The sequence below is a fragment of the Micromesistius poutassou genome, assembly GCF_964030765.1.
Source record: "Micromesistius poutassou genome assembly, chromosome: 22".
NCBI lineage: Eukaryota > Metazoa > Chordata > Actinopteri > Gadiformes > Gadidae > Micromesistius > Micromesistius poutassou.
In genome coordinates, this window is record NC_140292.1 from 6,774,643 (window position 1) to 6,797,937 (window position 23,295).

A 23,295-nucleotide genomic window follows, 5' to 3' on the forward strand; every position below is an offset into this window, starting at 1 on the left:
CTTGTCTCGATTACAATATTTAATGAACTGACACTGAATACATTTATTGCCAATTCATTTGATCAGTGATTCGTCAAATATTAGATTATAGAAAATAATACATTTTACGATAAGTGTTATCGTATTCTGTGAGTACGTGTTGGTTATTTATCGTGCGTATGCACAATATTATGATTCAATTCCACTGACTATATTGCCCAACCGTTTATTACTTATTACTTAAGTTCCCCGATTATGTCACAGCGAGCTAACGCACAAGTCAAGACTCAAGAGGTTAGGCGTCGCACGCGGTGCACTCTGCAGGAACTATCGAGCGCACCCACGCGCTCTGCGCACGCAGCCGTCTCTGACGTACACACTGAAAGTCGTGACACCCGAGTGGATGAGAAACATGTCGGGGAGGATAGTGCACACCGGAGGAACTCTGTTGTTATCTAATAAAACATAGACGTCGGACAATAGTACGGACCGTGGGATCTTCGCGACTGCTTCACCGCGGTATAATACTAGTTTCATACGGTGGAAATGGGCTGTATTGAACGGAACCAGGCCGAGATCCTCTAGTGCGCGACGTGGGAAGGCTATAAGGTTGTTTGGGGTTTAAAGAAGGGTTGTGGGTCCTTGGGGCATGTTGTCTGTATTATCGTATGGGAGACTGGTGGCCAGGGCGGTCCTCGGAGGACTCTCTCAAACCGACGGTCGAGACTACAGTTTGGTCACAGCTAGTTATGGGTTCGGAAAGGACTTCCGTAAGGGGATCCTGAAGAAAGGGATGTGCTACGGGGACGACGCCTGCTTTATAGCGCGGCACAAAGCGGCCGATGTGTTGGGTAAGCATCCCCCCCGTTGTTAACAAATGTACCTCTGTTGTTGCATTCACTAGTTGTGCTCACTCACGTGTGGACCGTGCAGACATGCCAGTTAGTGTCCGTCTGACCTCCTGGTTAGGATTACGGATGACCTTCAGGGTTAGGATTATATATTACGTTTTGGGGTTAGGGATGACCGTCTGGGTCAGGGTTTGGGATGACCTTCAGTGATCCAGCACGTGATCACACACTCGGATGAAAACACGGCCAGCCTCTCGTCCTCCGCTGGGCTACAATATGTAATGGGATTGTTGTCATGAAGAACGAATGACGCATGACATACAACTGTATACCAAAATAATCGTTTGAAGCCTCAGTCAATTAATAGTGTACAATATGTGAAACACCGGGAGGGGAAAAGCATGTGTGATTGTGATGGATAATTGTGGGTAAAGCGGTGACCTTTCACCCAGAAACTCTCTCCAGAGACCAGTTTTTAATATGCTTACTTGTATGTGATTGGACCTGTGCATCTGCACTACATATGTGTCTAAGACTTATATTTACAATGTCTTATAAAGGTCAGAATGGTTGTCCGTGGAGGCAGCCATGTTGCTAACGGGGGTAGCAGTGTAGCTGAGGACAAATGCTTTGTTGCGGGCGCTGAAGGGTCTAGACAACAACAACACAACAACGGTTGGCAACCGCTTGGAGTTCATTGCCTTTTCTACTTGTACTGTAGTGTATTTGTCTTTTGACTTAAAAATCCTCCCCGCAGACTGGGCGACATTCGGGCCGACGTCCTAGTCCGTGCGGTCGCTCCGGGCTCACGTGCCACATACCGTGCCGTAGCATTGCAGCCGCATGCCCAGTGTCTGCTCTGTCCCGTGTCTGGGCACGGTGCCCGGTGGTCTTTACGTCATCGATCTACGCAATTCATCAAGAAAGAGGCGTTTGACTTATTTGAGTACGAATTGTAGTTTCCCCGTGGCCTGTCGCAATGTTTGTTGTGTGGTGGTCCCAACCTTCAATGTTCACACGTTAGCCCCCTAGTGCTGCCACTCCGCCAAACAGCCTTGAGAATAAATATTTATTTGACCTCAGTTCACCTACCCACGGCACAGACAATCCTTGTTGATATGTTCAGATAGGAGCAGGATAAGCCTGATCTTTTCGATTTTGGACTTTGAATCCTCGTTCACGAGATTTCCACTCGTCCTTAAATAAATACAAACCTTTCTTTGTTAGGCTGCCTAAAGGTATATTCTCCTCATGTCTGTATCCTATTTGAAACAGACTTGGTACAGTAACACTCACTCAAAACATGTCTCCTGTATGTTCTATATATGTCTCAAGGTGTGGCGGATGGCGTCGGCGGTTGGCGTGACTACGGCGTGGACCCCTCCCAGTTCTCCGCCACCCTGATGCGAACGTGCGAGCGGCTGGTGAAGGAGGGGCGCTTCGTGCCCAGCCAGCCCGTGGGCATCCTCACCTCCGGGTACTACGAGCTCCTGCAGAACAAAGTCCCGCTGTTAGGTGAGCAGGTCCTTCACCTCGCAGCTGCTCTACCTGACGGTCTGCTCAGTGGACTATGGGCTATTCAGTCGACTGTACCAACTGGTAGTATAGCTAGATATGGCTACACTGTGAACTGTATCAACTGGTAGGATAGAAAGGTATGGCTTCACAGAGGACTGTACCAACTGGTAGGATAGATATACGGCTACACTGTGGCCTGTACCAGCTAGTAGTATGGATAGATCATCTTACCCAGTCGACTGTGCCAACTGATAGAATAGATAGATCCGGCTACACTGTGGACTGTACCAACTGGTAGGCTTATCCATCCATCACACATCTGAAAGGTGTGATGGACCACGTGTGGTGTCACTGTCGGTCAATTTTAAAATGGCTTGTGATGGCTGTAAAGCCTCACGCCTGGTGGTAGAATAGGGCCCTTGTAAGCATTGTTAGTGACATGAGTCCTTTGTTATATTCCTCATGCTGTATGCATACTGTCAGGTCTCTTCCATGTCTCCTCGAGACAAGGGGCTGCTCTTGTCTGGCTAGTAACTCCCTGCTGGAGGCTGTAATTTGTCATAATGGAAGGGAAATTTGAGCTATTAAGAGCCATGTTGGTTTGTTAAATGCTTTGGCTTTTAGTTTCACTATAAAAGGATATTTAGACATTCCAGTGCCCCAGAAAATGCACTCAATCAGCCAGGCCTTGAGACTAAGTTCTCACATACACACACTCACAGACACACACACGCCCATCGAGCGGGAAGACAATAATAAAGTTAGTTCCAGAGTGAGTCATTTTGGGCTCTGCGTGAATACATGAGAAGAGTGGGCCATAACTACAGCATGAGTCAGAGAAGGCCCTGCAGGGTTACATAAATGGTTCCAAAACTTGTTATGGTCGCACTGTAACAGATTCAAGATTTGAAATACTTGGGAACTACAAAATGCAAGAGTACTCCAAGTGTTTGTTCATAGCCGACTCTAGCCGACACTATTTTTTCTGAAGCAACTTTGTCTGTTCGTGTTGGTTCAGACACTACTGTTCTGAAGCAACGTTGCTTGTCTGCCTATGCTGGACAAGGCAGTCTCTCTGTTCCTTTTGAAGTGATAAGCTCGGTTGTTTGGTTTTGCAAATGGTAATGGCTCAAAGGGAAGTTGCACAGGCATGACTGTTAAGATTCATCTCGAGATCAGCCTTTCGGCAGATATTGCAATGATGTCGGTGAGGATAGTCTCGTCGTGGCTGCACTGAACACGTTCTAGGTTTTAATCCCCAATCTCTGCCGTAGGCTTCCTTGAGCAAGATGCCCCCCAACTTCTTACTGCTAAGGACATCTATCTGAATACACGGTGCCGTAGAACCAAGCCTCTGCCTGTTGAATAAATGGCAGGGAACTAGTTAATGTGAGCGAAGACCTTTCACGGTAGTGAGCCGCCTTTTGAAATCGATCTCATGCAATTCTCTGCAGTCTGACATCAGGGAGGTAATGTGAGGCCAGAACCATCTCACTCACGCTCCACCACCCAGCAGGCAGAACTATAACTGACACTCTGAGTTAAAAATGGATGTGAAGCGGTCGTAACTCGACGAGTGAACAACCCGTCCCATTTCCAGTGGCAGTAGCTCTGGAACATATTAGACCTCTCTTCTTGATCTTGAACCAAGGCATGTTGTGTGACCTGCTTGTAATTTGGAAGTGTTCGGGCCTTCCAGGAACGGGTTTGACCTCTACTGGGGACTGGGACTTACAATTATAGCCTTCATTTCTTTCCTCAATTTCCTTATTTTTCATATACTATAATCTAGACGGGTCACCATCTTGTAGCCAAAACATAATGTATACCAATATAAGAGATTGTTGTGTTAAATATAACTGGTATACATGACAACGTAGACGTTTTATGTCAATTTAAATAACTGCATGTGGGTCTGATTCAGCAGCCCTTCAGCAGAACCCATTATCTTTGGGGTTAAGAAGCATCAATATAATATAATGTACATGCTGTTGGTTAGGGCTGGTGTTTGACTGAGTGGAGCTTTAATAATTCAAGCAGCTTTAAGAAGCTATAGCTCCATGGTATTAGTCCTGTGTAATGGTGCCTCCGAAGTAGGCACCCACATTGAACCATTGAACATTTTAGTATTGATTTGATATTTCCTGTCGATGGCTATCCAAGATGGATGCCATATAGTGAGCCTTTTCCGTCCTGTGAGTCTAAAACAGTCTTCTCACCTGTGTAAGGTTCGCAAAATCTCTGTTGCTTTTTTTGTAAGAAGCTCTTAAAAACCAAGCTTTTTAGACCGGCTGTCAGTAGTTCACTTTTGGTTTCCATACTTCAATGCTATTTGTATGCAGGGGTTATAACCGTTTTGACCATTTGTGTTTGGCCGTGTATCATGTTTACTGATGTTGTTACCCTTGTTCCAGAAGGTGCAACATCAATCAAATGTTACTTGACCCCTCTGACCTCCAACCTTCTCTCCGCCCTCGCCCCCCCCCCCACCCCCCCCCCCCCCCCCCCGGTCTCCTCAGGCAGCAGCACGGCCTGCATCGTGGTGCTGGACCGGCGGAGCCACCAGCTCCACACGTGTAACCTGGGCGACTCAGGCTTCCTGGTGGTGCGGGGCGGCGAGGTAGTGCACCGGTCGGACGAGCAGCAGCACTACTTCAACACCCCCTTCCAGCTCTCTATCGCACCCCCTGGGGTGGAGGGGGTGGTGCTCAGCGACAGGTGAGCTCCTCAATGCTTTGGGGCAGAAATGACCAGAATTTACAAGTGCCGCCTCAAAATCTGATGCAAGTTTGAGGAATTGGATATAAAGGGTCACTGTATTTTTACCAAGAGGTAAAGGTACAGAGTGGCGTTGACACAACATGCTGTGTTCCATGTTTTCACAAGACCATCAGCATTCATCTTTTCTATTGACACCTGCATAAACTGCCGACAGACATGGCTACAGACATGGACACGTTTACATAAGCGATGACAAACTGTCAAAGAAGAAACAATCGAGCAGACGCAGGTCAATAGTGTACGACTCGAGCTTTATATGCTGCCACAGAATTTAGCTTCCTATGCTGCTACAGACTACACCTTCCAATGCTGCTATGGACTTGAGTAGGGTGTGTGAGAGACAAGCACTCCTCTCAGATTCAGACTTGCCAGCATGACCTATGACCGTTGACCCAAAACGCTGAGTTATTTTAGAACTGTGAGTGCGCTGCTTTTAACCCCTCGACTCAAGCGAGTGCTTTATCTGTTAAAGACACATTCAAGCCGCTAGCCCTGTTGTTACAGAGACACCAATCCCAGCCGCACTGGGCTGTCACACCATGCAAACTGAGTCAATCCAGCCCCGCAAATGTATATGAAAAAGAACAGATGGTGGCTGCTCTCTTTCTCTCTGCATCACTCCCGTTTCAGTGGTTGGCTGACCCTACCGTCTTCCTCTCTCCCTCTGTTTCTCTCTCTCTCTCCCTCTCCCCGTCTGCCTCCTCTAGCCCCGACGCGGCTGACAGCGCCTCCTTCGATGTGCAGCTGGGCGACATCATCCTGACGGCCACCGACGGCCTCTTCGACAACATGCCCGACTACATGATCCTACGGGAGCTCAAGAAGCTCAAGGTATCCACACTGTTGCGATGAAAGTCACGTAACTTCTGTAGTCTGATTGTTTTCACCTGTGGAGTTGCGGGTTCTTTATCTGGATCTGGAGCAAGGTGGTTTTCACAAGGGGGTCCCTTCTGCTGAACACATGCAGCGTGTGTGTTGTCCTCCAGGACAGATGCCATAGCTATGTTATCGTGTTGAGTACATATAGTAATGAAGAAGACTATTGAGTTACAATCGATATTTGAGTTGAAGAGCCCCATCAGGACTTCTTAAACAAATGACTCCACCCAGCGCAGAGTAATCCACACAGCTCCCACCACCATCGACCAGCCATCGTAATGTCTTAATGTACACTATGGATCACGTGCTCATCGGTTTTTATTTGTTTTTCAGACCACAAACTATGACAGCGTCCTGCAGACGGCAGAAAGCATCGCGAAGCAAGCGCACGACCTCGCCTACGACCCCAATTACATGTCCCCGTTCGCACAGTTTGCCTGCGACAACGGACTGAATGTACGAGGTGAGGCATCCGATTTGCTTGTTCGCCCTGGGTTACACTATTGGACTTAGCAGTGGACCTATTGTCAGGTTACCCAGAGGCAAAATGCCCTCCCCAGTCACTTTTAAGACTCGTGAGTAGCATTACATAAGTATGACGTCTCTCCCCCGTCTGTTGTGCTGCAGGTGGGAAGCCAGATGACATCACAGTGCTGCTGTCCATTGTTGCAGAATACACAGACTGAGTGCTGTGTGTGTGCGTGTGGGCATGTGTGACCACTTGTGTCCTTCCTTCTACTTCTCTGGCAAACTCGACCCCCTTCCACCCCCCCCAACACACACAAACGCACACACACACACACTGCCCTGCGATGGGTCGAAGGCTAACCGGGCTCCTGAGCGGTGAAGAGGGGGGAAAGGGCAGCTAAGACCCGTTCATGTGGATCATGACGGAACAGCCCATGGACAGTTCTCTGTATCCTCTGATGGTTTAAGGGCTTAATGTTAACGGAGCCCTCAGTTATACACAACGGTACTGTAACCACCAACACAGCTGCAGGGACGCCCAGCGAGCTGGTCATTAGGCGACACTGCTGCTTGCGATACTCTTTGGTCTGTGTGTGCGAATGCTGTCAGGTATACATGGGTGTATTTCGGTTTCGAAAGAGAGGTCGATGGCAAAGAGGGAACGTTGTTCGGTAGAGAGTGTTGGAAGACGTGTCTGTGGCTGAGGGATATGTTTGACGTGAGAGCCCATCGTCACATGGGACATGGTGGTCTGCAGGTTCTCAAGCGTTTGGAAAAGAAAAGGGTGGCCTGATGGATCTGTCTGTTGTTGTGTCAGTTCTGTGTTATAAAGTAATTGTGTATGCGTGGCATTTGATATGGAAAGATGAAGATGTTTCTTAAGGATTCGGAGAGCGAGGGATATGGGCGAGTGAGTGTTTGTATGGGTAGCTAGTATTTCCCCAATAGCTCCTGCTATTGAATATATTGTTATTATATTGAATAGCACCTGCTATAGAAGGTCTTATCTGGTTTGTCACTAAGTTGTACATATTGTTTTTCTTGTGTTTTCTCTACTGGCCTTACCATGTTTGTTTTGTTGTAAAAAATTACATACTGTTGTGAATGACGTACACATGCATACATTTGCATCTGTAAAATGAACAGATGACTATGGAAGTAAGCTTCAGAAATCTCTCACTTCCATGGGCAGAAATGAACAATTTACTTAGAATGATTGATATTTAGATTTTGTCATAGAGGGGATGTTAGACTTGTGTGGGTGAGTGAGTGTGGCCCATAATATGGGCCACACTCACCCACATACTCTACGACATATTATGTGGTAGAGTGCAACTTTGAATGTGTGGGTATAGGATGTACATTTGATGTTTGCTATCCAACGATGCTAAAGCTAGCATCTGGAAATGCTACGACTGCAATTATAGGTCAGGCCTGAATTAAAATAAAGTTTTATTTTTTTAACTGTTATTTAGTTGTAAGAGTGAATATTGGAAGCCATTAGGTTCTCACAGTTTGATGGATGACAAAACAAATCCTATCTCAACACAAACAAAATAAGGAAGCAGTTTCCTATTGTTTTGGTTGTTTCTTTTGGTTATGAATGTAATTCTCGCTGCTTCTTTTTTCTGTAACTTAAATTTCTCACTGCACCGGACATTTAGACTTGGTTCTCTTGATTTGCGTGAGTGTATTTAAAAGTATGTACCAGAAATGACACGAATCAAAGACATGAATAACCCAGTTCTGATATTGGGAGTCCATCTCATTTGTTTTAACTGTCACCCGGGTATTATTCCAGATGTCACTCTTAAACCATGGCCACACCAAAGACAGACTTCATTTGCATAATTTCATTCAATATTTGAAGAACACAGTTCAGCAATACAATTAATTTCATGTGAATACGATAATAATGCTGGTAGCTGTAGCTTGTGTGTGTCCCAGTCGGCCTCCCCTGCTCGTGAAGTGACCCAGTTAGAGCATCTGTTCAATGTTAATGCTGACTAATCTACAAAGCCGGTTTAAACAAACCAAAGAAAGAAAGCCATATACAGCATGTAATTAGAAAAACTGTGCTACACATCTCGCTACCAAGGGTGTTCACCAGATGTTGAGAGACCAATAGTGGCACTGTTGTTGTTGTGAGACTAGAAATAATTTCAAAAGGCCAATCGCTAAGCCCTCCGTCGTGTCCCTGATGCAACAGTGTTGTCCAGATGTGCAGCAGCCCAACATGAAACAACATGGGGAGAACAACACATATATTTTTATAATAGTCTACTTGTGACTGATAATGGTTCTTGTATCCATAATCCTATGCTTTACTTGTTTTTTTCTTCCCCCCCCCCTTCACTTATTTTTTACTTTAGTTTTGCATGATTTCTTAACTGCATTAACGCATCACCTGTTACAGCTTGACTCACTGTATGATTCCTGTCTTATGATACTGTCTTCTTGATTAACAATGTTCATTTACATTGGATTATGGGTGAAATACTGTGTTTGTGTGTGTGGTGGGGAAAATGGATTTGCCATGAGCAGTGACAGTCTTCAGAAAGGGGGTTGTAACTAAACAAGAAGGGGGAGCTTAGCCTTAACTGCAGACCTATACTAAAAACATGCCTTTTTTGGCCCAGGTTGATGTAATTGAGATCTGTCCACCTCGCTCTTGTCTATAGAACAGTTTAAAAGGTGCTTTTGCTTGACCTCCTTCCAGAAAGCGATGTATGTGTGTACAAAAGAAGTGTGTGTATACAGTGTAACAATACAGGTCTAATGTATGTAAATATGTTTTAAAAGATGTACAATATTTAAATAAAGAGTCTAGTATTTATACTAAACATGTTTACAGTCTCTCGGTAGCCATAATGTCCTGTTTTTTTTATTGATGGAAATGCATGATTTTAAATCCTTTATTATGAGAATTTATATTGGGTTGTTACGCAACCTTTCATATTCATATTTTATAGAATGTTATAGAAACGTGACCAATCGTAATAATTTTACTAGTAGTACATATGACAAGTTTAAGCTACATATTTCAATGGTGATTTGGTAATTTAAACTTTAAAAAAATATATTACATATATATATGTGTAGACCTATCACGTATGCTCAATAACATCAATAAATTACTACATGGTGTGTCTGAGATTTAAATTTGTATTTGGGAAAAATCGACTTAATAGCCAAAGATCATTAGCTATTAAGTTGATTAATTACCTATAGATAGATTATTCTGCAATGAATTGAGATTATGCCGAATACCGATGGTATTCAAAGTAGCGATGTGGCGACGGTGGCGATGCCAATTATAAGGTAACACTTTTGTTTGTCACCAGCAGGCGGCAGCAGTGTGACTGCTGTGGATGCTTTATTTATTAGCTTAGCAAGTAGCCATAAGTATACACGTAAAGATGAATGTAACATACGGACAGCCATGTTTCTGACCAAGGAGGTTTAGGAGAAAGGTGCGTGTGTCAGCTGACTGCGATGTGATGCTAGCAGGTTAGCCATTGAACACGAAGCGGCTGCGGACATTATAGTCTTTCACCTCCACCACCGCCGACTGTATGTTACTATTAAGGTAGCTTATGCGCTAGCTATAGTGTTGTTAGGACGTCAAGACAGCTGTAGCAATGCTAGTTAGCCGGAGGAGTTGGGACTAGTTAACTAACCATAGCTCGTTATTCTAATGAGCAGTGACACAGGACATCCCAATCCTACTAATCGTCAACACACGTCACTTCTAGCCCATGTTCATCTTAATGGTTGTTAATGGCGAGGATCGAGCAAAGCAATGGACTGGCCAGCAGAAGTTTCCCACCGGGCAGCGAGAAGGACCTGACAGCAGAGTCTGGACCAGCAGAGTCTGGACCTGACTCTGCTGACCCCCAGGAGCTACAGACCGACAAGTATGGCTTCATGGGGGGTGCACAGCAATATTCTGGACAATCGTAAGTGGTATTTATAAATAAAACAATTCAACTTTATTTATTTTTTAGGTTTAATTAAACTGAGTAAGCCTGCTGTCATTTACAGGAACCGTCATATTCCTCCCCATGATAATGGACTTCCGTGATTACTTGTGTAAATATATATATATATATATATATATATATATATATATATATATATATATATATATATATATATATATATATAGGGTAAGCATGGAATAGGCAGGGCTGCTTAATGAGTGATGTAATGAGCCAGCAAGAGCAGTCCAAGATTCAAATGTTTGGCCTATGTCCTATCATAATTTGATTTGATTAAACTGACATCACCCTTATCCACAAATAAATAATTGTTTGAGGTTAATGCCAACCAAAGTGTGGTATTCTAGAATGTCTATACCATGAGGTTGTAACTTAATAAAATGTCATGCTATGTTATTCTGTCAAAACGGTTCTGTTGCTTTGGTTTCAACATCATTTGAACCCTTTAGATTTAGGCCCAGTCTCAATATTCAGAATACATAGTAGTACTGCTGGATCCCAGATTACTGTAGGCCTAGTCTCATAAATCTGACTACACGGTAGGACGGATGGAACCCAGATTACTGTAGGCCTAGCGTCACAAATCCGACCATACAGTAGGACTGCTGGATCCCAGATAACAGTGGGCCATGTGTACTGTGTAGGCACAAAACTATCTGTCCTTTAAATGTTATTGTAAAAACAAGATGATTTGTGTGGCTGATATTATCTGCAGATATCTACTGTGGGACAATGGAGCAGATTTGTATAGGGTTAGGGTTAGTAAGGATTTAAGTGATGTGTATAGGGTTAGGGTTAGTAAGGCCACCTGACCTGTGTATCAGGTTGGAGTGTATTGGCAGAGTTAGGGTTACTAAGGAAGGACATTTTCTGTCTGAAGAATTGAATCGGCCTCAGACCAGAGTAACAGTCAACACGTCCTTTCCAGTGTTCTCCTGAGATGTATGAACGCATTAGGGTTTCTGTGGGCTTGATTGGTCTTGCATAGTAGCAATAGAGCATTTCAGTATCTTCAGAGTCAGGGGAAAAATATGTTATGCTGTATTATGTTATAGTAAAAGTAAATATTGACGTTTCGATCATTCGTAATAGTTGAGAAACCCCAAATGCCCAAATGAAGCAAGACAAAGACAAAATATTCTTTGCAACATCTTCTTACTCTGCTCAGCAACTTGAGATTAAGTCATAACTAATGTATCACAATGATAATGACACATAATCCACCTCTGGAACCATGCATGATGTGCGTGCACGCGTGTGTCTGTCTCTCTCTGTGTCTCTTGTTGGAGCGGGTCTTATTTGAACTTGGCCTATACCCCCCTTGCGTGATATTGTTCAGATCATCCTGCACGATGATAAAGAGCCAGAACCCGGGGAAGTTCCCCTCGTGGCTTCCTGTTGTTCCCCTCCTGCTCTTCACCGGCTGTTTCCACTGCTTTGTCCCACACTAGATTTCCTGTGTTAAGAGGGAAGACGTCAGCCATCTTGGCCCCGTCCTCTACGTTTACGACAGGATCTCTAATAATAATAATTAGTAATTAATACCGGGACGTGATTAAGAGTGTGGAGCGCGCCACACCTCACAGCTCTTCTCGAATCACCCCTCCGTCTTCCCTTGAGTCCTCATGCCTTGTTGCCATGAGATGAGATGCATTGTTGTGCTTCGTCCTTTAGTCCTCTAACCCTTTGTGTCCCTAACGGCTTTGAGAGGAGATACATGTGTGTGCTTTCTATGGGTGGGGTGAAGGATTGGTATTGTACATTCTGCACACGCGCGCACACACACACACACACACACACACACACACACACACACACACACACACACACACACACACACACACACACACACACACACACACACACACACACACACACACACACACACACACACACACACACACACACACACACACACACACACACACACACACACACACACAGTAATCTGTTGTGCATACCTTTTTGTTATGGAGTTGCTCATGATTCTTAGAAATATCTCTAGGCCTGCTTTGTGTTTTCACTGTACACTGAGACCACACCAGGTTTATGGTTGTATTGCTCTACAACAAAACCACAGTGTAATTCAAGCTTAGAGTTACTCTAGTACAGTAATAGTCTCCTATATCAGAGTTAGTGTCTAGAACAGTAATAGTCACCTATATGAGAGTTAGTGTCTGGTACAGTAATAGTCTCCTATATGAGACTTGTCTCTGGTACAGTAAGAGGCTTCACTATGTGGACGTTGACCAATAAAACAGTCCAAAGTTCTGCTTTAGAGAACCAATGGATCCAGCTTGCTCTGTGTTTTTTGCACAGATAAACACAAAGTACACAAACAGAAAAACACAGAGAACAAGCATCCGTTCTAAAGAAGGTGAAATTACATTTACATTCAGTCGTTCAGCACACTATGCTTCTAACAAAGCCACCTGCAAGAGCATACACTATTGGAGCAACTGTGATTAATGATTAAAGTGATCATAATAAAATAGTTCTGTCCCAGTGTAGACATCATTTGCGCTTTCGCAGCATGTGACAGATGTGTTAGGATGTTGACCCCTGGTGACCTCTGACCCCCAGAACGGAGGACGTTCCTGCAGAGGTTCTGAGGCAGCGGGAGGCCAAGTGGCTGGACATGCTCAACCACTGGGACAAATGGATGGCCAAGAAGCACAAGAAGGTCAGTTAACTAACCCTCACCCTGATTCTCTATTAACTAACCCTAACCCTCGATTCACCATCCCTTACTCTCTATTAACCCTCTGTTAACTAACCCTCACTATTTATTTACTAACCCTATGTTAACTAGGGCCAACCCTAACCCTTCGTTAACTAACCATATCCCTTCATTAACTAACCATATCCCTCAATTAACTAACCATATCCCTCCATTAATGCCTTGTTTTCCAAGCGGCTTGGTAGAATAGTCAAGGTGCAGTTTGCAGCAGCTCAGTTACGGCTCGCGTTTCCGGCGCCAACAGTACCCTTATGGTAGGGCAGGGTTTAAGCCGGATGGCGATAGCCACGGCAGCTACGTCAGCATTGTGATCTCATAGCAGCCCGACACAGTGTAGCCTGCTAACAAATCCAAGGAAAAAGAAGAACGTGACACAATGAACAAAGAGCAACAATGTAGGACGTCCAAGAAGGATGTCAAACTTTTGCGCAACATTTTCTTCAATAAACGAAGCTTTCGCCGTTGTCCAGAAATACCTCGCCGGTACTGTGTTTGTTTGTTATTATCGCCCTGTCACACGGTAGTGACGATTCTGTCGACCAATCAACGAACGGCGTGTGGAGCTCAAACTTGTTGGCACCCTTTCAGACGTCTCAGTAGGAGGACGGAGGAGTACTGCGAGACGAGTACGGCTCATCACGGCTCAGTCCGGACCACGCTCACTTTTGGCAGTGGAAACGCGAACCGTGCCGCACCTTTGCACACCGTACCAACCCGCACCTGCCGGTGGAAACGCTCCATTACTAACCATACCCCTCCATTTACTAACCCTCACACTTCCCCTTCAATGTTGGAACATATCGCACTAATTGTAAGCAGGTTTACCATGGAGATACAAATAAAAACGAGGCACAATCAAAGCAATTTTTTTGTAATTGATTTGTTCATATGTTGCTTTTTGTTTTTCAAATAAAAGTAAAGGGTGAAAGTAGAGTAAAGCACACCAAGAACCGCCGCTCGCAGAGATCACACTGCAATGTAGAGTTGGAACGAGGTCGAATGTAGAGCTGTTGTAAGCACTCCTGTGTCTCACCCTCAACTCATTCCAACAACAATAGTTATTATTATATTCTCCAGCCTACGGGCATAGTTGTTACTGTATATGTACAATATTCAAAACCTGTAATTACAGCTGATGTGACACTAATCTATTGTAAGTGTTTGCTTCCTCTTTCCTCAAAGTGTGTCTCTGTTGAAGCTGTGTTGTGTTTGATTGGCAGGTGAAGCTGCGGTGCCAGAAGGGAGTCCCACCCTCTCTGAGGGGCCGGGCGTGGCTCTACCTGTGTGGAGGGAAGGTGAAGAGAGAGCAGAACAGGGGAAAGTTCCAGGTCAGTAAAGTGCTTAGGCAGGTTGTGGTGAGGTCACATTCCAGGTCAGTAAAACATTTAGTATAAGGTTGCATGGTCCCTGAAAATGGCTTATTTATTCCTATTTCACATATTGTTAGTAGAGAGATAGTTGGTAACATACATATAGTTAGTTATCTCCATCTCCACGTCGAGCCACCATTGTGTGTTTTGTAGTTCACACAGGGTGCAGTGACTCTTTTTAGTGAGAGATGGGTGTGGTAGACACATCAAACTGAAACTAGGTCAGCCGGTTAGTTCCTGAGGGGGGGACATGGTCTGAATGCTTTCTGTCAAATGATTTCCTAAGAACATTGCACAGCTTTAGAAAAAAAATCAATAATTAAACTGAAGTAGTAACAGAAAAAACTGCAATACAGCGCCATTTAAACTGGGGATTTAGTGTGAGTGTGAATGCAGTGCACATGTTTGTCTGCACCCACAAAAAAAACCACAATATATATAATAATAAATAATAAACATATATTTTTATTAATCCCCATGGGAAAATTCAATCTCTTCATTTAAACATGCTAGGAGCCAGTAGAATTGCCCCCATAGTGTCACCTGGGAAGTCCCTGCCCTACCCATGAGTCTTGCTCATGGGTAGGGCAGTAGTGTTCAAGCAGGTGTAGTGCCTTGCTCATGGGCAGGGCAGGAGTGTTAACCCAGGTAAAGTGCTTGCTTATGGGCAGCCCCCAGAGAGATCCCAGGACCACTACGAGGCAGCAGTGCTAACCACTGTGCCACCTTCATTTCCTTTTCCATCAAGTCTAAACACGGCACATTTATACTTTCTACTAGTGATGGATTTCATGATTCATTTGCTTGAATCAGTTTGCGTCTTTCAGTTCGCCAATAAGAATCGTTCAAATCGTTTTTTTGTTCATTCGTTCAGTCGCGTTTCCGGTAGCGGTGAATCATGGTTCTCAGGTGAGTCGGTCAGACTCAGCTCCTCTCTCGTTCTCATTCAAACGAATCATGAATGCACAGTTCTCAGCTGAGTCGGTCAGACTCAGCTCCTCTCTCGTTCTCATTCTCAAACGAATCACGATCGTGCAATGGTGCAAACGGTCATCAATCAACACAACATTAATTAAGTTCCTTTCAGTTGAGGAGCACTTCATGTTCGGAATCTGAATGTTGTTGCCCGGCTGGCTCTCGTGACTTCTCAGTCCTCGAGTCTTCACCGCTTAACACAGTCAGTGAATAAACAGCGACTCGCGAGTCAGTGTCAGTGTCAGCGACTAGCGGGTGGAGCTGGGAGTCGAGTCTCGGAGAAGGAACGATACGAACGAGAGCGAACTGAAACGGGGAATCAGGTCGGTTCGTTCATGTTAAAGAGTAAAACGACCCATCACTACTTTCTACCCCCAACATCTCTGTGTGTGTGTTTGTTCTCAGGATCTGGACAGCCAGCCGGGCGATCCCAAATGGGTGGACGTGATCGAGAGGGACCTGCATCGACAGTTCCCCTTCCACGAGATGTTTGTGGCGAGAGGCGGTCACGGGTGAGGAGAACCAACCCTACCACGCACGTTGTTCTCAAATACGGCTTTCTATCGACGGAAGTACCCGCTTTGGGGAAGCACTCTCTTCTCTGGGTGAACAAATAAAGTGGATCGTGTTGTGTACAGCGTTATGAACGATGGCAGTGGTGTGAGAAGCACAAGGCTGGTGTTTCTATTCCACATCATTCATATTCTAAACAGCAGGAGCCTGCGGTACCCCTGAAGGAAACTCCTCCCGAAGATATCATGAATATTCATCCCGGGATTATAAAGTATAAAGTACTGCAGAGAGTTTCTTTAAAAACTGGAACAAAAACCAATGTGTTTGTGCGTGCGTGCATGCGTGCGTGCGTGCGTGTGCAGGCAGCAGGATCTGTTCCGGGTACTGAAGGCCTACACCCTGCACCGCCCGGAGGAGGGCTACTGCCAGGCGCAGGCCCCCATCGCCGCCGTGCTCCTCATGCACATGCCAGCTGAGGTACACACACACACACACACACACACACACACACACACACACACACACACACACACACACACACACACACACACACACACACACACACACACACACACACACACACACAATGCCTGCAGATCTATAGATTGTTCTAGATCACGTTTATTTTCCGTTTTATGTGCGCCCTGCAGACAGCGCTTACTAGATACCATTACTTACGCTATGCGAAAGGACCATGAATATAAGGTTATTTTTAACTTGCCTCTTTTGATGTTTTACTGTATTGTATGTTTGAGAATGCATATGATTGTTCAAATAAACCTCCTCTGAGAGCGCAATGTTTAGCGCCCATATTACTTGGGGGCCACGAGCACTTTTGAGGTTTTCCAGTGTTCAAATTGATGTGTCCAAACATTTTGAGGGCCGCTGCTTTAGATAGTATATCTAGGCCTGGGCAATAAAACAATAAATTATCGTATCGTGATAGACTTTTGATCAATATCAATATAAAACATGTTCAATATATATCGATAAGAGACTGGACCACCAAATCTAGAAGCTGGGTTTGTTACACAAACATGGTTCCATACTTATTTACAATATTTGAGTGTTTTTCATTGTTGTATCAACATTGGAGTATTTATCAATGAAGAAGGTCATATTAGGAGTTTTTAGCTTTTTAGGTCATTAAAATTATCAATAGTTAGATGTCGATATCGATCAATATGATCAAGTTATATCGTAAAATGTCTTTCAGCCATATCGCCCAGGCCTAAGTAGATCTTTATCTTTATAGAGATATATATATATTTATACTATTGATATACTTTTGTATATTTCTATACCCTATAGGTATACTATATCTGTTGTGTTTTTGGTTAATGAACTGCTAGTCACATGTCACTGTACTCAGCATGTACCAGCTGCTGGCTAACATGAACCCACTGAACTGCAGAACGCACTCGGTTACGTTCCGGTTAGGGTTTTAAAGAGCTGCTTCCTGTTTTACCACAGGATGCCTTCTGGGGCCTGGTGCAGATCTGTGAGAAGTACCTGCCAGGGTACTACAGCAAAGGACTGGTAAGGCCTCCCTCCACAAGGGGAACAACTCCACCACAGAAATCATGTTGTTGTCCCTGAGGAGACCGGCCCGGGTTCAAAGTCACAGATACCCAAGGAATGCCCTGCGGTAGTCAGACGACTCAAAGTTAGATTACACATTGACAGTGCTACGCAAGGACATTACACACGGGTTCAGCAGGAGATACTAAAGATAAAGTTGTTAAATGGGTGTCTAAACGGAGGAAAACAATGTCTGTTTTTATGATACGAGTTTGATGTTAAGAGTCAGAGGTGTTCGCGTGCCAATGTATTCTACATGACAAAGTGGTTATATATTATAATGTATTTCTTTTCAGATTGTTACGAAATTTGACCGAAGTAATCTAAGAAACCAATTAAAGAGTGATCCAGGAAACAAATTGCAATAGGATTGCCTTTTGAGGTAGAAATACACATTGTAGCCACCAGAGGGCACCAGCTCCTCTCCTCTCACATAGAGAAGAGGCATACTTGTGTACTTGAAACTTGAAGACAAGTCTTCCAGGTCACAGCTTGTTATATGACATGTACATCGTCCACAGTATTGGCCTATTGTAATCATCATGAAACGCACAAATTTCCCTTTATGTGAGCCAGTGATACAGCTAGAGACAATCATACAGCTGGATGAAACAATCCCAACGGACTGTAGTTCTGATCGTCTTCTTCTACCTCTCACACCGGTTCCTCTTCTCTTTGTCCTCCGCCCCCCCCCCGCCCCCAGGAGGCCATCCAGTTGGACGGGGAGATCCTGTTCTCCCTGCTGAAGAAGGTGTCCCCCGTGGCCCACCGCCACCTGAAGAAGCATAAGCTGGAGCCCATCCTCTACATGACGGAGTGGTTCATGTGCGCCTTCTCCCGGACGCTGCCCTGGGCCTCGGTGCTGCGCGTCTGGGACATGTTCCTGTGTGAGGGTGAGCGCTGCTGCTCACCTCTATGCTCATCTACACCGCTCTATACTGCTCTGCTGCTCTAATCTACTCTATACTACTGCACTCTATACTACTCTACTCTATACTACTGCACTCTATACTACTCTACTCTATACTACTGTGCTCTACTCGACTCTATACTACTCTACTCTATACTACTGCACTCTATACTACTCTATACTACTCTACTCTATACTACTGTGCTCTACTCGACTCTATACTACTCGACTCTATACTACTCTACTCTATACTACTGCACTCTATACTACTCTATACTACTCTACTCTATACTACTGTGCTCTACTCGACTCTATACTACTCGACTCTATACTACTCTACTCTATACTACTGGGCTCTACTCTACTTCTATACTACTGTGCTCTATACTACTCTACTCTACTGCACTCTACTCTACTCTATACTACTGCGCTCTACTCTACTCCATACTACTGCGCTCTATACTACTGGGCTCTACTCTGCTCTATACTACTCTACTCTATACTACTGCGCTCTATGCTACTATACCCTACACAGTACTCTGCTTGATACTATTCTACTCAGCTCTGCTGCTCTACTCTACTCTATGCTTCTCTATACTACTCTACTCTGCTGCTCTACTCTACACTACTGCGCTCCACTCTGTTCTATACTACCGTACTCTATGCTTCTCTATACTGCTCTACTCTGCTGATCTACTCTACTCTTTACTACTACTCTTTACTGCTACTCTTTACTACTACTCTTTACTACTCTATTCTAGACTACTCTACTCAGCTCTGCTGCTCTACTCTGCTCCACTCAACTCTATACGCCTCTTTCTTTTTCCACGTTAAGCATGAGAAACATAACCACATTAACTCGCGACCGCCGCTGTCCCGACGCCCTCTTGTGTCCCTCCGCTCCCAGGGGTGAAGATCATCTTCCGTGTGGGCCTGGTCCTGCTCAAGTGCATGCTGGGGTCCCAGGAGAAGCTGAAGAAGAGCCAGGGTCTGTACGAGACCATGGAGCTGCTGAAGGCCCTGCAGCCGGCCTACATGGAGGAGGGCTTCCTGGTCAGGGAGGTAGGGAGACGTGTCCGGAGCACATCCCTGGACACACACCTTATTCACTAACCACATGTGATGGTCTGACTATCTCCACGGGATCTTCTCATGTGTAGAAGGTGTAACAAATTGATTATGGGTATTTCTTTGTGTTTTTTTTTTGGATTATAGTAGTCCACCTATCTTTATCTTTATTTGACATTTAGATGTATTTAGCAGACTCTTATTCAAAGCGACCTGCAGTGATTCTCTCGATAAGCAGGTTGGGTCTTGGCATCTTACTTAAGTACAGGTTGCACCCTAGCCCTGTGTAGTTGTAGGGTGTGCAGTTAGTACAGGTGATGTACAGTAAGTACAGGGCAGGTACAGTAAATACAGGGCAGGTACAGCCAGTATAGAGAAGGTACAGGTGAAGCACATTTCGGGCACAGTGGAGGTACAGGTGAGGTACGGTCAGTACCGGCTGGGCTGCGGCCGCTGGGGTTCACTCCCTTCCCCTTTAGATCGTTCAAGTTGGAGACGTTCAAACCTTCTGATCTTACCAACTTGAATTGTTTACTGAAACTCTTCATCCCCTCCCTCCCTCTCTCCCTCCCCTCCTCCCTACCCCTCCCTCCATCCCCACCTCCCTTCCTCCCCCCCCCCCCCCCCCCCCCCCCCCCGCCCAGGTGGTGGAGTCCCCCGTGTCGGAGCGGGACATCGAGCGGGAGCACGTGTCCCAGCGGCGGCGCTGGGAGGAGAGCCGGGGGGAGCTGCGCTGCCGCTCCCCCGGCCGGATGCACGGCGCCCGGGCCATCATCACCGCCGAGCCCCCCCGGCGCCAGGACCTCCAGCAGAACCCCACCATCCTGGTGGAGACCCCCCCCGCGCCGCCGCCGACGGCCGCCCCGCCCTCCGGCAGCTCGGGGGAGGAGCCGGCCGGAGGGAAGGGGGGGAAGAAGAACAAGAAGAAGAAGAAGAACAAGGAGGAGAAAGGAGCGCAGCCCGTCCCTCCGTCGGCGCCCCACGACCCCTCGCGGCCCCTGAAGGACGACTCCCGGCAGGCCTCCAGGGAGAGCCTGAGCAGCGAGGAGCACGACTCCTACCTGTAGGCTCCACCGATGGGAAGGAGGCTAACTCGTAGCGCCCCGCTGTATGACAAGGCTTCCACCAATCAGAGGGACGCTAACTCGTAGCTTCTCGCGAGGCTTCCGCCAACGGGAGCCATGCTAACTGGTAGCGTCGTGCTGAATTATGAGGCTTCCACCAATGAGAGGGAGGCTAACGCGCTGCGTCTTGCTGTATGATGAAGCTTGCACCAATGGGAGCGATGCTAACTGGTAGCGTCTTGCTGTATGATGAGCCTTCCACCAAAGGGAGCGATGCTAACACGTAGCGTCTTGCTGAATGAAGTGGTTTCCACCAATGGGAGCGATGCTAACGCACAGCATCATGTTTTAAGATGCTATCAGTTTTACCACCAAAGCTTTGGCTGCTTCATTTTTGTTCTGTTATTCATATAGATTTTTAATTTGGGTTAAAAGTGTACATGATGATGATGATGACGTGATTTTGTTAATGAAAGTTTGGATACACACTATTGAAGAACACTAACTAAATAAAATAGTTGTGGGAGGACGGAAATACTTGATCAATTTTTGAAGGAAAGTCCAAATTATTCAGAAAAAAATTAGAATATTATTGTTGTTACCTGCTGTACAACCATGTCAAGTGCCATCCTCAGGATATTGTCACATTCTTTAATGTATTTGGAGATATCTTGAATTGTATAAGACTGAAAGGCTCATGAAGGATCATTTTAGTAAAGTCTTCAAATAATCACTTTATACGGTAATGTTTATATTATAGTAATACAAAATGACTTATCATTATGTATTATTATAATAACAATAATGTATATTTGTTTTGAAGACTTCAAATCAATCATTTTATAATGATCATATTATAATATAGTAATAAATAATGATTCTGTTATTATGTATTATAATTATAATGTATATTTGCACTAAATGTTGCTGTGCAACAAAATGTCCTGAAATTGGTTTTAAACAATATATACGTGCGTAGATTTGAAAAATGTTGGGAGCACAGTTATTCAAACTTTTTATGTGACATCATTTTTCATGTTTTATTATTTAAACACACTGTGAAGATCACAGACCACCTGTACACATTTGTTATCCATTGAGATAGGATTTTATTTCTTTGCCAATCATTTATGGATGGAAAGAGGTTGATGTATTATGCCATATGTTAGATTGTGTCTCTTATATAATTTGCTGAATGCAGGTCAACTTTTGTTGGATAAAATGGATTATGGGATTTAACAATCATGAGCGCAATGTCTTTTGGTTTGTTGCGTTATACTGTTTATTATTTCCTCGTAGAAGTAGCAGTAGCAGCCCACCAGGGTGACCCATAGAGGGCTCCCTTGTGCTTCTTAAGATATTTAAAAACGTAAACCGCTTGTTCTATATGAATCGAAACCAATGACTCTTTGTACGGCAACACAGCCACACAGGTGTTCTGATGGAGGACTTTAACTGACACTGTTTTGGTGATTTTACAAAGAGAAATTTAGCATTCACTTCGAGATTATTTATATCTGCACATTTTTTGTATGTGTAATTCTCTCCTACTTTGTACATCCAATGCTAGCCAATGCTGAAACTACAGACTTTTTTTTGTACCAAAATCTCAATTTTTCAAGAATTAAATTTGTCAAAATCCAGAAACCAATCCAGGATGTGGGCTCACCTTGTGTTTGATACCAGGAGAACCATATGGATCAGTTCAACACCACAACTCCACCAGCTTAATTCCCCTATGTGTTATCATTCAACACGCCTCTGCAGACACACACACACACACACACACACACACACACACACACACACACACACACACCTGTTTCCCCGGCTCTTTCAGCTCACACAGGAATTTGCATCTCAAATAGAGACGAATTCCCACCCAACACACACCAACCCTCAGAGGGGCCATGTGAGACTGTGTGTCCCTTAGCGTGGTGAAAGGGGGGGGGGGGGGGGGGGGGTGACTACTGGCCCCTCTTCAGGAACAAAAGAACTACAGTCTTCAAGTCAAACCTTCCCAATATTTTTGATTTTGTCATTCACCAATTTAATATAACTTGTGTTCAAAATGTAGGTAGTTAGAAATGAAGATTATTGTATCGTTTTGAATGGACCTGTTGGACACACAATTCAACAGTGAGTTTAAAAGAACAATTATTCATGCACTTGTGTTTCTGAAAGACCCATCACCGGGAAGAGGAGTCCTCTCTCTGATTTCATGCAGTCCCGTATTTCCCGTATTTCCCATACATTTGTAAACGGAGCCATTTCAGGGGCCCTTTGGATAATCCGAGCAGCCACAAGGATGAAGACACTTTTTTATTTATGACCACGGGGAGCATGGGGCTGTCTGCCACAGAGAGACCGAGACAACCAGGAGCGTCACATGAGACGGGACAGACAGACGGACTGACTGACTCACTGACCTACTGACATACATCATGCTTGTATGATTTCATCTTCAACTGTGGGAAACAATGCTTCTGTCTAGTGTGACCATGATTAATATAAACGTAATATAACAAGTGTATAGTAAACCCTATAACTCTACACTGAACACTGTGGTTGATATTCAGTGTATAACTATAGTTTAC

General features: G+C 44.8%; 2 protein-coding genes across 2 annotated transcripts; both read left to right on the top strand.

The window, feature by feature from the left end:
- The first annotated feature begins 373 nt into the window (after window positions 1-373).
- LOC311367863 (protein phosphatase PTC7 homolog) lies at window positions 374-9,325 on the top strand. Its single transcript, XM_084486710.1, has 6 exons — window positions 374-830; window positions 2,166-2,345; window positions 4,868-5,066; window positions 5,837-5,960; window positions 6,342-6,471; window positions 6,636-9,325. The coding sequence occupies exons 1-6, from the start codon at window positions 629-631 to the stop codon at window positions 6,692-6,694; spliced, it is 894 nt and encodes a 297-aa protein (XP_084342836.1). The 5' UTR covers window positions 374-628; the 3' UTR covers window positions 6,695-9,325.
- Window positions 9,326-9,865: 540 nt separating this feature from the next.
- LOC311367286 (TBC1 domain family member 10A-like) lies at window positions 9,866-22,343 on the top strand. Its single transcript, XM_084486100.1, has 9 exons — window positions 9,866-10,435; window positions 13,061-13,160; window positions 14,438-14,545; window positions 15,968-16,074; window positions 16,438-16,552; window positions 17,549-17,614; window positions 18,360-18,549; window positions 19,474-19,628; window positions 20,279-22,343. The coding sequence occupies exons 1-9, from the start codon at window positions 10,257-10,259 to the stop codon at window positions 20,699-20,701; spliced, it is 1,443 nt and encodes a 480-aa protein (XP_084342226.1). The 5' UTR covers window positions 9,866-10,256; the 3' UTR covers window positions 20,702-22,343.
- The last annotated feature ends 952 nt before the right edge of the window (window positions 22,344-23,295 follow it).